This window comes from Boleophthalmus pectinirostris, unplaced genomic scaffold (assembly GCF_026225935.1).
Source record: "Boleophthalmus pectinirostris isolate CB_2022bp ecotype Guang Dong unplaced genomic scaffold, ASM2622593v1 HiC_scaffold_21, whole genome shotgun sequence".
NCBI lineage: Eukaryota > Metazoa > Chordata > Actinopteri > Gobiiformes > Gobiidae > Boleophthalmus > Boleophthalmus pectinirostris.
Window position 1 is genome coordinate 36,743,355 of NW_026571175.1, and position 15,555 is coordinate 36,758,909.

A 15,555-nucleotide genomic window follows, 5' to 3' on the forward strand; every position below is an offset into this window, starting at 1 on the left:
CCAGAGTCCCTGTCATCTTCAGTGCAGGAATCTTGAGTCCAGAGCAGAGGAGGAGCGGAGCGTGTGGAGCGGAGTCTGGAGCGGAGTGTGTGTGTGTGTGTGTGTGTGGGGAGGGGGGGGGCGTGTTGTCGTGGTAACTGAGGCTTCATCAATAACAGAGATTGTTTTATTGACAGACACAAATCTTGTCATTAGTTTTCGCCCACACAGTTTTCCAGTGAAGGAGCAGGAGAGACGTCAGATCATCGGAGGTTCAGTGTGTTTGTGTGTGTGTGTGTGTGTGTGTGTGTGTGCGTGTGCGTGTGTGTGGAGTGAGGGGAGGGATTCCAGTTTAGATTAATGCCCCACTACGTAACCTTTTAGCCTAAAAATAAACTACAAAATACAATAGAAATCATGTGACGCTTGCATCTCCACAAACCTGACACAGACGTCCCCCTGCTTGTCTCCATGGAAATGTTCTTTGGCTGTAACTTTCCACAGTCGGACATCAAGTAAAGTCCGGATTTAAAGCAAAATGTAAAATAATTCTTTTCACATTGTATCTTCTGCACAGTTTGGGTTTTGGAACATGCATTACACAATAGTTCTGAAATCTTCCTGATTTCTTGGAGACAGTCACAGACCAAGAACTATGAAAGTCCGACTATTGCTCCTCCCCCCGCCCGTCCTGAGAAAGCACAGGCTCCGCCCTCCAAACGTGATGTAGGCTCTGAGTGAGCCGCCCTTCCTCCGCCATCTCAGGGAGGGAGGGGGAGACAGACGTGCGCCCTGATAGCGGCAGGAATAAACTTTTATTCATCATGGAGATACAGCGAGTTCAGCCGCATGTGTTGGACCCGGAATCAGATGAGGACTTTGAGGAGCACGAAGCTCAAGCACCGAGTCCACATCAGCTGAACATTACTGATTGGTATAAGTATTATATTAGTATAAACACTAGGAGATAAACTTATTATATCGTGTAAACTGCAGTGTAGCTTATACTGGTGCTTTTGTTTAGGTTCATGTGGGAATTGTCAGATGATGCGGGGTGGAGACAGGGCGGAGGCATCAAACGTGTCATAGGTGTATCAGCCGCGTCATCGTTGTCGCAGCTTTAGTTCGTTGTCACGTGGGAGGGTGGCAGAAATACACTGCAATTTGTTAAATGCCGAATCAATCTAAAAACCACTTGGGCGACAAATCCAAGGCCCGCACATCACTCTTAGAAGGTAGAAAGCTCTGAAAAGTTGATTTTGCATGAGATGGGCCCTTTAACTTTCCGTTTCCGTGGAATCAAACAGCAGATTCTGGATTCTTCTCAGTCTCTCAAGAATCCATCTTATTGCTCGCTGTACAGTTAAGCAGACGGACCAATCACGTTTCAGCATTGAGGTTTGTGCCAAAGGTGAACTGAAGCAAAACAAACCAAAACAAACATGGAGACGCTGACAGACCAACGTCAGCCTGTTTTAGCTTCAATATTTAGTTTGTGTTAAACATGCCGAAGGAAGAGCTGTGTGTGTGTGGACAGTGGAGATGTCTGATCTTTTCTCTCAGCTGGATTTACCTAAACTTTGATTTCTCGTTTTGTTCCTCTGTTGTGACTCTTCCATTGATCGTCAGACCGTTTTGTTTTTTTCTTATCTCTATCAGCAAGAGCCATTCAGACTGATCATGTGGAGAACTTTATTCAGAGTGACATGTCCGTCTGGTGTGAGCAGGTCACAGGCGACGTGCCTCCTCCAGAATATGACATTTATCATGTTCTGTTTTTGGTTTGATTATTATGCATCATTGATGAAGTAAAGTGAGTTATTTAGCTACGTAATTAAGAACATATTCCTATTTAAAGAGGGGGGTTAGTTTTGCAGAATGGACTTTTTGGAGCTTAATTTCTCCCATGTTATAACGTTCATGTCTGAAGAGGTTTTAGATCAGGGGTCACCAAACTTTTTTTCTCTGGGGGCACATTCTGGCTCCTGATTGTGATGGGGTCAGTGTCGGGTCGGTCGTTTAACAGAATTGTTTGACCCTGATGACGCAGATTAAATTCTTTGAAAACCTCCACACTTTCTTTACACGTCAGACAAACTGCAAGCTCCAACACTGGAAAAAAAAAAAAGAATCGGTCGTCCACTCGTCACTCTCTGTCAACTTTTCATCCTTTAACACGAGTTGATTTGTTGTTCTTAACTTCTCTACAGAACTTTGCTCGTGCGACTGTCGCTGTTTGATCTTGAGTTTGTCAGGTGATGAATATTCAACGGCAAATGTAAATACATCATATAATGAACGAATAATGCTCTGTAAAGCTTCTTTGTGACATAAGTCTGTGAAAAGCTCTATAGAAAAAATACTTCATATAAATATCATTTTTAATTGAACAAAATCAACAAAAATACAAGATGCAGACATGTTGTTATTTGCCAAAAAGTAAAAAAATAAATAAAAATAAAAAAAATAGGCCATGACACTTTTGAGGATTGCCTCGTTCCTAATAAAAAATGATTATCTCACATAACCACACTTTTAGCAGAAACTTAGTCAAACTTTATTGATCCACAGGGAAATTATTTGGACACAGGAGTCACACTTCACAATAAAATATAACAACAAAGAGAAAAAATATAAATGGTAATAATACATTCTAAATAAGTAGCAAAAAAGAGCAAGAGAAAACATAACGTATTTTTCGGAATATAAGTCGATATGAAGTATAAGTCGCACCAGCCAAAAAATGCTCAATGAAGAAGAAAAAAACAGACATAAGTCACACTTTTTGGGGAAATGTATTTTATAAAATCAGAGTCCAGGAGCAGACATTTCCTGTGTAAAGTGAAGTTGTAGTAAAAACTATAGACGAGAGAACAACAGACTGTTAACGTCAAATATGAACAGTTCTTCAGATAAACTATAAACAACAGAACAGAACAAGTTTAACAAACTCTCCATCTCACTCCAAATCACTAAACCATTCAATTCTTCATCCTCAGTGTCACTTCTGAACATCTCGGCCTCGACCTCCGGAGGTAAACGGAGCGACGCAAACTCTTCTGTGTCGCTGTCGGTAAATTGTGTGAGATCTTAATCACTGTTTAGAGACGTCATGGCCACTTACAGTTTTAATATCGTTCTTAAACAACACAGTATGTCACTTTCTGGAGGTGGCGTGTCCACACTTCGGAATATTCTCCATGGAGGTTTTATGCCAAGATCGTGGACAAATAAGAGGCAGGTTTGTGGTGATGCGAGCCCACGTTTTTCGGTGCACTGGGATCTATTCACGTTTACGTCACGAAACCGGAAGACGTTTGGAAACATGCGGATGACGACTTCCTTTGCGTTCTGTTTGCGATATTAAAATCCTCTTCGGCGTCGCTGTCATCAGACTCGGCATCAGTTCCAGTTAGAAATATTCGGGTCTTTCTGAATTCCGACAGAATGGTTTCGGTTCCAGTTAGAATCGTCTCTGTTCACGCTGACGTCACAAAAAAAGGAAGACGTTTGGAAACATGTGATTACAAACTTCCTTTGGGCTTTGTTTGTGGGAGTAAGTCTGACAAAATGTAGGAAAAATGAGAAAATGTCCCAGTTTTCTTTCTTTCTCCATGTCATTGTAGCGTTCTGTTATGTTCAGCTCATCAACGATTCCAACCAGACTCAGTTTTCATCATTTCCCTTCGAGTGCTCTGGGTTCATGTGATTAGACGAGATGAGGGACAAACTCCAGATGATTCCAAACAGCACAGATGTCTGCACACTTCATTTTACCACTCAGCACATTTACAGAAGTTTCACTGCATGTTTTCAAACGTCTTCCTGGTTTGTGATGTGAACGTGAACATAGACGATTATTCGGGCCTTTCTGAATCCCGACAGGATGGTTTCGGTGTCACTGAAGTCCAGGCTTTGTCCATCCATCCAGTGACTTCAGGAAAGTTTCATGGGACATCCTCCCGGTTCCCGTGAAGCTGTGTTCTCCATCCCCGCTTTCTCGCTCGATTTCCATTTTCAGCTGAATATTTCACCACTTACAGCAGGACAGAGGCTTTTCTGCAGGAGACATGCGCAGTAGAGTGAAGTGACAGTGGTACCGGAGTAATGGAAAATTCTGTTTATGTCGACTGGACAAAAGTTAGTTTGGTTGAAAACAAACTAACTTTTGTCCAGTCGACAATACGGATGGGCATGATTAATCGATTAATCGATAATTGATCATTAAGAATTTCATCGATTACGTTCATTTTAATCGACAAACTGAATGTAGGTTGCTGTGTGTAGTGTGACCAAACAGGTCTGTACATGTGTCTCTGCATCAGATGGCGCGAGACACAAACAGAAACAGTGGTCGGTCTGCAACGTACCGAAGCACAAATGCACATTTAACGATGACTTGTACAAGAAATTTCACGCTTTCCGTTGCGTTGGGGACAAGTGTGAGTCCATGTGCACAGTGTATAAAGCAGCACATATGTTTCTGTGTCCAGTGGGAAAAAGTTTTTCCAGGTGAGAGTCGCTCAATGTGGATGACGAGGCCCCGCCCCCCTCCCCCCGTACGCTGTCCTGGTTTTGACAAACACAAATCTGGTCACACTAACCTGTATTCACCTGAGTCATGTCTTTTAATCTGACAGAAATTGAACCACATCAGCGACACAAGAGCTGGAGTTTTATCTTTGCTTAGTTTATGCAAATTAGTGATGCGGTTTTAAGTTTTGTTTCTGTGAGATTTGAACAAAACTGAATTAAACACATTATAATGTCAAACAGCTGATGTGGCTCTAAAGTCGTTACGGTTTATATGTCGTAAAGTTGAATTTATTTATGCAGATTAGTGCAGATAGTAATAATAATGATGATCATTTTAATATAAAAACATTAATGATTAATCGATAATCGATCGTTAATTCTTCCGACGATCGATTAAGAAAATTTCATCAAATGCCCGTCCCTAGTCTACAGACAGAATTTTCTCCTCACCGTGGATTCTACCTGGACGACTGAGGGTTTCTTCACGTTCAGGAGTAATAGTCGTACTTGATACTGACACACAAGAGTAGAGCGCCCTCTTGTGGCTGTCAGTCTGAACATTTTAATATATAAGTTGCGCCGGAGAATAAGTCACAGGAAACACCCCAACCATGAAAAAAAGTACAACTTATAGTGCGAAAAATATAGTATATAAATGTAAATCTCAGTTTTATACAAGAGGTCATGGAAACAGACCCATGATCCAAACACAGGTCTAATATTTCCCCGTGTGTTTGTGATTTCTCGTCGTCTGTCACACGCAGCAGGTCCAGAGCTCGTCCTCCTCACGCCTGGTCTCGTCGTGTCGTAGTTCTCGTGTTTACAGTGTTTCCATAAATCACTTTAAAGCGTCGCGGGCCTGTGGGTTTCCCCGACGCGCCGGCTCTTCTGATGGACGACTGCGGCGCGTTTGATGCACATTAAATCAACCGTTACCCCCCGAGCTCCTCAACGCTTCTGGATTTATGAGACTATCCTCACGACCGCTCCTCTGCTTTATGTTCCCCTCATCTCAGCGGCTTTACGGCGTTTGGCTTTAGTTATTAGCTTTAGTTACATTTCAAAAAACATTACCCAAGCAAGACTCTCGAGAAAATGTAAAAGGAACCTGCGCTTACGGTTTTAAAAAGTTTCTACAAACACATCTGACCCTGTGTCCAGTCCAGTCCACTTTATTTCTGTCGCACATTTCACAAACAGTTTCCAAAGTGCTGCACAAATACATAATAATACATGTACAATAATAATATAACAATCAAATAAACCCAAAACTCATTTAATCATACATCAAATAAATTTAAAATAAATAAAAGACACAGAGGAGCACACAACTCACGCGGTGTTAAAGCCAGAGAGTAAATGTGGGTCTTAAGGCCCCGTCCACACTAGTGTGTATTAGAGTCATTTTTGTTGTGGATGCAGTGATCGTCTAACCTGATTCATGAGTCGGTTTCACTTCGTAGAAACTGTGTGACCTTGCAGCATTAGGATTTGTTCACTCGACAGTAGGCGGGGACTTTTTTTATTTAAGTAATCGCTGCTGTTTGGTCGTGACGTATGTAATGCTCCAAATCCTGTAGGAAGAACAACAATAACGTCTTTCCTCTTGATAAATTTCATCAAACATTCTCTTTGTTCTGGCTTTAAATCCTCGATCTCGGGAATCGTTGACAACACAGAATGTCTGTCTCTTCTCTGACTGGCTGGTGCCTAAACTCACACTTCCAGGGTTTTTGCAAATCGTCTAGTGTTTTCTGATTCCTGACATAGTTGCTGGAGAGAAATGAAACTGAGCGGAGGCACTAGGTGGCGCCACCTAGTGTTCGTTCACACTAATCCGATGGAAACAACTCCAGAGACGGAATGATCTGGTGCCTCCAGCTCCACGAATTCATCTGAGTTGTTAAATAAAGCAAGAGAGGTAGAGCGCTTCACTGGGTCTTAAAAGAGTGAAAAAATAACAGTACAGGTCTACGAGGGTTAAGAGAGAGGAGGTCTTAGGACAGAAAATTACCCTTACAGGAAAATGTAAAAATGGGTAAAGTACAAACCCGAGGCTCCGACTGAATATATTAAAAGTCCTTTATTACGTGAAGGGACGCCAACGCGTTTTGACCAGCGAGATGGTCTTCGTCAGGGCAAAGTGGTGTTTCTCATCTGAGTCGTTGTTTGTTCAGAGAAAGGAAACTCGTTGATGCGACACATTTGACATTTTCACTGTTTTGATGTTTAAAGGGCCCATCTCATGCAAAATCAACTTTTCAGATCTTCCTACCTTCTAAGAGTGATGTGTGGGCCTTGTATTTGTCACCCAAGTGGTTTTTAGATTGATTCTGTGTTTTTTTTTAACAAATTGCAGCGTATTTCTGCCACCCTCCCATGTGACAACGAACTAAAGCTGCTACAAAGATGATGCCGCAGATACACTTATGACGCATTTGACGTAAAAGAAAATGCTTCACACCCGCCCCCCTCCGCTCCACCACCTCCACCCTGCATCGACTGACAATTCCCACATGAACCTAAACAAAAGTGACAGCATCAGCTCATTGTTCTACACTGCAGTTACACGATATAATAAGTTTTTCTCCTAGTGTTTATTAACACTTTACCAATCAGTAATGTTCAGCTGATGTGGACGCGGTGCTTGAGCTTCGTGCTCCTCAAAGTCTAATTTCGGGTCCAACACATGCGGCTGAACGCGCTGTATCTCCATGATGAATAAAAGTTTATTCCTGCCTCTATCAGGGTCACACCTGTCTCCCCCTCCCTCCCTGAGATGGCGGAGGAAGGGCGGCTCACTCAGAGCCTACGTCATGTTTGGAGGGCGGAGCCTGTGCTTTCTCAGGACGGGCGGGGGGAGGAGCAATAGTCGGACTTTCATAGTTCCTGGTCTGTGACTGTCTCCAAGAAATCAGTAAGATTTCAGAACTATTGTGTAATGCATGTTCCAAAATCCAAATTGTGCAGAAGATACAATGTGAAAAGATTTATTTTACATCAGATGGACCCTTAAAATGTTTGTGTTTCATATGAACTTTGCACAAGAAGTGGTTTAACAAAGACATGATTTAGCCTTTATTTTTATTGAACTGTATCGAATCGACTTGAAATATATTGTATCAAACTGAAACTGCGCTGTATTGTGGACGATGTATCGAGGTGTGTATCGTATCGGCGGCTTCTTAATGACACCAGCCCTTGTCCTGATGTCTCTGTGTTACTGTGAGGGAGATTTATACATATTTTATTATTCTAATTTGACACTATCTGTAATTTTAGATCTATTGTCAAACTGCACTTGGCCTCAATCGGGAATAATTATCCCATCAGCCTTATCTCCCTGATGTTATCCCCGTCACGGTCCCGGGCTGAACGGCCTCTGATCGACGGGCCATCGTTTTATCTGATTGGCCAAGTGCGTTTGTTACCGGGCAGGATTTGGATGATTAATGGTTCCGACGGCGGAGGCCAAGGACGGCGCGGAGAACAACAGAAAGACGAGAGCGAGCGCTGGATTAAACCTGGAGCGCGTTACGTAATGTAATCTGATCAAACCTAATCCCGGCGCTCCGGTTTACGGATGAACCTGCCGTTTAATGTGATGGAGGAGGTCCAGAGTAACCGACACACCTCCAGAAGTTTGTGCACGGTCAGATGCCCTCCCTGTGTGTCATTCGTTCATTTGTTTTTCAAAATAAAACCAAAAATAAGAAAATAAAAAAAAAATATTTTCTTCATTATTTGTCTCCAAAACCAAAATAAAAATAAAAAAAAAAACAGATTATGATTTGTATTTTCAGTTTTCAATTTTGTGTTTAAATGAATAATGGAAAAAACGGATAACGGACTGGTCCTGGTCTTAGTCCCATTCTTGTCCCAGTCTGGTCCCGTTCTCAGTTCCAATCAACCGACAGTCTACGTGGGCGCACACTCAGTCCTGTTTTAGTCCTGTTTTAGTCCTGGTTCAGTCCTGGTTCAGTCCTGTTTTAGTCCTGGTTCAGTCCTGGTTCAGTCCTGTTTTAGTCCTGGCTCAGTCCTGGTTTAGTCCTGGTTTAGTCCTGGTTTAGTCCTGGTTCAGTCCTGTTTTAGTCCTGTTTTAGTCCTGGTTCAGTCCTGGTTCAGTCCTGGTTCAGTCCTGGTTCAGTCCTGGTTCAGTCCTGGTTTCCTAGTCCTGTTTTAGTCCTGTTTTAGTCCTGGTTCAGTCCTGCTCAGTTCCTGGTTTAGTCCTGTCCTGTTTAGTCCTGTTTTAGTCCTGGTTTTAGTCCTGTTCAGTCCTGGTTTAGTCCTGTTTAGTCCTGGTTTAGTCCTAGTTTTAGTCCTGGTTTAGTCCTGGTTTTAGTCCTGTTTAGTCCTGGTTCAGTCCTGGTTTAGTCCTGTTTTAGTCCTGGTTCAGTCCTGTTTTAATCCTGTTTTAGTCTTGTTTTATATCCAAGTCTCTCGATACGATATCGTCACAGTTTGAACCTCACGTTACGATATTTATTGTGATATTGTGGGAAAACTCATGATTAGAGATGTAAAAATATCCAAATCTCTCTGTACGATATTTTCACGACAAACATCTCACCGTACGATATTTATTTTTAATATTTTGTGGAGGCAACAAAACTGTTAATATTCTTCTTTTTCGTATTAAAACGCCTCGACAAGACTTAATCCAAAGAACTAAGACTTAAAAATGTTAGAACTGTTATTTCTTCTTGTATCTGCACTGAAATGGAGCAAAGGATCATGGTCTATGTAGTTCCCTGTGTGTTTTTTCAGTTATTTGCTGCTCTCTTCATTTAAACAAAGAGACTTTTGATTCGATATATTGTGATGATCCACAATGTTATTGTGAGAACTTTGACGAGACGATATTTCAGTTAATGTTACATCCCTAGTTTAAACACAAATAAAAAACATGAAACAGAAAGAAAAGTGAAAAGTGTTTTTGAGTGAATACAGCATTTTCAAAGCAATAAAAAGGACATAAAGATCGAAATAGGTCGTGTTATTAGTTAATGAAGTAAAATACTCCCTCGTTAAGTTTTAAAAACAAAAATCACAAATGTTGAAGCAGATCTTTTCTCTATTAGACCTTGTCCATCGTCCCGCTGTGTTTATCCAAACACACCAGGTCTGCAGATTCATTTAAGACAAGACTGTCCAAACTTTTTTCATCAAGGGCCACAGATCTAAACGCAGACGAGGCAGAAGGCCGATCCAGGGCCACAGACTGGTGCTCAGTACAGTGAATAATTAAATAAATAAATAAAATAATAATAAACCATGCACATATTTTATTTATTTGTTTTATTTTATTTTTTTAATTTAAATTATTATATATAGCTTAATCCCTTTTTTATGTACTTATTATTATATTTTTTTTATCTTGGTTATTATTATTATTAATGCCTTGTTTCTCAAATGCTCACAAGGATGTACATGTAATAATATATACTGTACATGTATTGGAATAAGTATATTGCATTTGTAAAGGTAACATTTTAACATTCTTATCTCAGGGAAAGTTTTTATGTTTTTATTTTGTGTGAAAATGAAAATAAAAAGTTCCCCAAAAAAATAAATATGTGCAGGTTTAACACGTTAGAATGACCTTTTATTTACACTAAGATCCTTAAAACCACTAAACACTAAATATTAAATACTCGCTTTATCAAGGTAGATTTTCAGAAAGCTTTTTAACTGATGTAAGGTAATTTGGGACATACTTGGGACTTGCCTGATTTAAGACATTTTGGTTACACGTCAGAAGCGTTGATGTAGTGTCCACACGTTCCAAGGTTGAACTGAACTGGCCTCTCTGTCGTTAGTACGTCTTTAAAAAGCAACTTAATTAAGTTACTGAATACTTGATTTTAAAAGTAACTAAGATTACAAGTTACTTTACGTTACTGTTTTCTTGGCACCGTGCTGGACCTGCTCTGTTCACGTGGTTGTGCCCTGTTGTGTCTCGAGATGTTTCTTTAGGTTTGATGTTGTTTTCTTGAAGCAGACAACACTTTGTCTCCAGCACAGAGTGAACAACCGACCTTTCTGTTCCCGTCCTGAGCTGAAATAAAATCAAAATAATGTTTGTATCTCCAGCTGCACAAGTCGTACCTCTCTCCCTCCAGTGTTTACATCTGACTCTGACGTAACTCCACAGGAAACGTGTCACCAGAGGCGATTTATACGATCTTTGGGCTCACATAACCCACGTCGCCAAAAAATACAAATAAATAAATACCCTACGTTGCCCTGAAACGCAAAAATATTAACGCGCAGTGGATTAGAGAAGTGACTTCAATCTGACACTGGTTTGGAAATAGCACTGCGTTAGACGACTCGATACTGACAAAAGTAGTCGGACTACACCAGTGCTTCTCAAATAGTGAGGCTCCGTCAAGGGGCACGTTTGACCTCGGGGAACATGCTTTTTTATTTTTTTTATTATTTTTTTTTTTTTACTGTCCTAGAATAAAGTGCAATTGCACTTCCACTACATTAGGGGGCAGTGGCGCTCTCATTGGCAGAGTGTGCGCAGGGAGCATTCGCTCAGTGGTGTAGGAGTTTTGTTTGCACTGAGCATGCGCGCTTTGCACACAGCACAGAGTTTGAGTATGAAGTGCAGACACGAAGTGTAGCAGAAACTCAAGTGACACCATGAAAAAATATTTAACAGGGATGAGAAGACAGGCGGACAGTTTGAATGCATTATTATTTATTGATTTTATGTAATTTTATTTTTCAGTATCATATGGTTTGACATGGTCAGTCAAAAAATCTTTATAGTTTAATTAAGGATTTAATTTTATTTTTGAATTTCAGATGCACTTTAAACCTTTTCTGTTACAGTTAATAAAGCTGTTCTTTGTTGTGAGTTGGTCCATATTTCTTTTTTTATTCTCTTATACGTTAATAAGGATACAGTGTTATGCAGAGGTGTACTTATAACAATTTTATAGACAAATTATACTATTTATAGTCACGCGGGGGGGGGGCACGAGATGTTTTATTCTTCCTAGGGGGGGCATGACAGAAAATAATTGAGAAGCACTGGACTACACTAACACATTATTAAGCAGCGCGTTAGTGGCATCACTGGTTGTTAATAATAAAATTGTGAAACTAATGTGTAATTAAGGAAAATTATTCTGCAGATTTTTTTGTATTTTACCTAAACAAATGTCTCTCTTTACTGTTGGCAGGACACCTTGGACATTTCTTGTATAAAACTTTGACAAATCGTTGGTTTTGTATAAATCTTTTGGGACGGGGGACACAGGACTCAAACGTGGGACTGTCCCGGGGAAACTGGGACGTGTGGACACTCTGGTCTAAATATAACTGTGTTGCTGTTCCTCGTGTGTCCAGGAGGGGTCGCGGTCTGGGCGGGACAGGAAGAAGACGGTGTCCTTCAGCAGCAGCCTGTCAGAGAAGAAGATCAGCAGCGCGGCCGACTGCATCCACGCCATGGTAACGCACGTCCGACTTTATATGACTTAAACTGCGCAGCTGAAAAACAGGAAGTGCGCTCGATAATGTGAATACACTTGAAAGGTCCATGTTACACTGTTGTTCTGCAGTTTCCTCGTCACACACAGACCTGGAGTTCTTTTAACAAAATGTAGCACTTACTCAAAAATCAAAAAATGGGCAAAGTACAAACCCGAGGCGCCGACTGAATATATTAAATCCTTTATTACGAGAGAGTTTGGACGGCAGGATGGTCTTTGTCAGGGCATGAAGGTGGAACAGGACCCACAGGTGTTGTTAAATATCATTACATATCAACAGTGTCGGGGAGTAACAGATTACATGTACCAGAGTTAGAGTACAAATTATGAGTTACTGTATTCAGTTACAGTTTCAGTGAGTTGTAATTGGATTACAGTTACTTTGTTGAAATAAATGGATTACACGGTGGTATTTTCCTGTTTTCACATTTTGGGCTAAATCCCTTTTTTTTTTTTTTTTTTTTTTCGGTAATTCCACACATTGCCAGACACGAAACCAGATCTAAACCAGGTCTATACCAGGTCCAAACCAGGTCCAAACCAGGTCTAAACTAGGTCCAAACCAGGTCTAAACCAGGACTAAACCAGGTCTAAACCAGGTCTAAACCAGGACTAAACCAGGTCTAAACTAAACCAGGTCCAAACCAGGTCCAAACCAGGTCTAAACCAGGTCTAAACCAGGTCTAAACCAGGTCTAAACCAGGTCTAAAACCAGGTCTAAACCAGGTCCAAACCAGGTCTTAAACCAGGTCCTAAACCAGGTCTAAACCAGGTCTAAACCAGGTCTAAACCAGGTCTAAACTATGTCTCAAACAAGATTTAACAGGACTAAACCATGCCATGTGGACCATGTCTCCTCGTCTTCTATCCATAATATTTTTAATTTGGTTCAGTAAAGTCTGGGCTTTTTATTTTCTTTTATCAGACAAAACATCTTATGTGACATATAAGATTTCCTCGTCTTTGCTTCTCTACAGCAAACCAAGTAATCCAAAGTATTCAGATTACATTACTCACTTTAAGTAATTTAATGGATTCCGTTACAAACTACATTTTGAGGTATGTAATCTGTAATCTGTAGGGGATTACATTTTAAAAGTCACCTTCCCATCACTGCATATCAATCACATGACGAGATCACATGACTAAAGGAAAAAGAAATGAAAAAGTTTAGAAAAACCATGAGGAAAGTAAAGGTGACGGGCAAACCCACAAAACAGCAGGAAGTGTTGTGTCCATCACATCTGCAGAGAAATAAATAAAAACACAACAGGACACACTGGACCACAGACCAAAACATCTGTATACATTAAGGAAAGTTTTATAAGTTTCAGAGGAACATGGAATAATCGAAATCGTCATTTAGGCAATTATCCTTTAAAATACTCTGAATGGAGTTTTTAAAAGTCGACAGAGGTAAAAATGAACTAAGTTTTAAAGCCTAACTGGCTAAGGATGCAGAGTCAGCTTTTTCTGTTTCTTTACTATTTCCAGTACAACAGATTTAAGTGTTTGCCAACACTCAATATTTCTATTTATTGCTTTTACTACAAATAATACCACTTTTGTGTGTGTGTGTTTGTGTGTGTGTGTGTGTGTGTGTGTGTGTGTGTGTGTGTGTGTGTGTGTGTGTGTGTGTGTGTGTGTGTGTGTGTGTGTGTGTGTGTGTGTGTGTGTGTGTGTGTGTGTGTGTGTGTGTGTGTGTGTGTGTGTGTGTGTGTGTGTGTGTGTGTGTGTGTGTGTGTGTGTGTGTGTGTGTGTGTGTGTGTGTGTGTGTGTGTGTGTGTGTGTGTGTGTGTGTGTGTGTGTGTGTGTGTGTGTGTGTGTGTGTGTGTGTGTGTGTGTGTGTGTGTGTGTGTGTGTGTGTGTGTGTGTGTGTGTGTGTGTGTGTGTGTGTGTGTGTGTGTGTGTGTGTGTGTGTGTGTGTGTGTGTGTGTGTGTGTGTGTGTGTGTGTGTGTGTGTGTGTGTGTGTGTGTGTGTGTGTGTGTGTGTGTGTGTGTGTGTGTGTGTGTGTGTGTGTGTGTGTGTGTGTGTGTGTTTCAGGTGGAGGGCAGTGAGCTGAAGAAAGTTCGTCCAAACTCTCGTGTGTATCACAGATATTTCCTGCTGGACACGGGGCTCCAGGCTCTGGGCTGGGAACCGTCCAAGAAAGAGTCCGACAAGGCACACGCAGAACACATCAGCACTGGACTGTCAGCACTGCAGCAGAACCACACGCAGAACCACACTCAAACACACTCAGAACCACACGCAGAACCACACGCAGAACCACACTCAACCACACAGAACCACACGCAGAACCACACGCAGAACCACACTCAAACACACTCAGAACCACACGCAGAACCACACGCAGAACCACACGCAGAACCACACACAAACCACACTCAAACACACGCAGAACCACACGCAGAACCACACGCAGAACCACACGCAGAACCACACGCAGAACCACACTCAGAACCACACTCAGAACCACACGCAGAACCACACAGAACCACACGCAGAACCACACGCAGAACCACACTCAAACACACTCAGAACCACACTCAGAACCACACTCAGAACCACACTCAAACACACTCAGACACACACACAGACACACTCAGAACCACACACACACTCACAGATCCGTTTTTGGAGACCCGTTACCCGCCCGGACCCGTGATAAATCGCACACAGATTAAAATCATTCTAACTGAAGCGTCCATCAGAAAATGAATTGAAAAGTTACGACTTCAAGAATTAAAATCACCAAATGAAACAAAACGGTTTCACTTTCTTCAGTACGAACACGAAATCACAGATGCGACTCGACTGTCGTCACTGCACAGGGATTATTTAATGAGCGGAAGAAACACACCACAGACTGAACCAAGACTAACCCAGGATCAACCCAGGACTAACCCAGGACTGATTCCTGGACTGACCCAGGACTAAACCAGGACTGAACTAGGAATAAATACAGTATCGTCACGTTTTGAACCTCACAGTACGATATTTATTGAGATATGGTGGGGAGACTCACGATTAGGGATGTAACGATATCCAAATCTCTCCGTACGATATTTTCACAATATACATCTCACCGTACAATATTTATTGCAATATTTTGTGGAGGCTGCAAACAAAACTGTGAATATGCGACTTTTTCCTCTTAAAACGCCTCGACAAAACTTAGAACTGTTATTTCTTCTTGTCATCTGCACAGAAATGGAGCAAAGGATCATGGTCTATGTAGTTCTTCTGTGTTTTTTAGCTGTTGCTGCTCCATAACTCTTCATTTAAACAAAGAGACTTGTGATTCGATATATTGTGATGGTCCACGATGTTATTGAAAGAACTTTGACGATACGACATCATGATATTTTGGTTGAGATACTAGTTAGTTCTTTTTTGTGCCTTTTTATATTTTGTTTTGTTTTAGTTTTGTGTGTCCCCTTGGTTTAACCTCGTTTTTGTGTGACCCTGAGTTTTGTGGCACAAAACTGTGTAATTCTCTTGTTTTGTTTCTTAGTTTCATTTATTTTAGTC

At 41.2% G+C, this 15,555-nt stretch overlaps 1 protein-coding gene across 2 annotated transcripts in view; it reads left to right on the forward strand.

Annotated features, from left to right (window-relative positions):
* LOC110170852 (inactive phospholipase C-like protein 2) overlaps positions 1-15,555 on the forward strand; it is a 49,431-nt gene that overhangs the window by 12,935 nt on the left and 20,941 nt on the right. Inside the window, exons 2-4 of one of the 2 annotated variants that reach the window (XM_055157333.1) lie at positions 11,878-11,979; positions 14,065-14,213; positions 15,044-15,059. In XM_055157333.1, coding sequence (XP_055013308.1) covers positions 11,878-11,979; positions 14,065-14,213; positions 15,044-15,059 — 267 coding nt within the window. The remainder of the gene's footprint in view (positions 1-11,877; positions 11,980-14,064; positions 14,214-15,043; positions 15,060-15,555) is intronic. The other variant, XM_055157334.1, reaches the window with a different exon arrangement.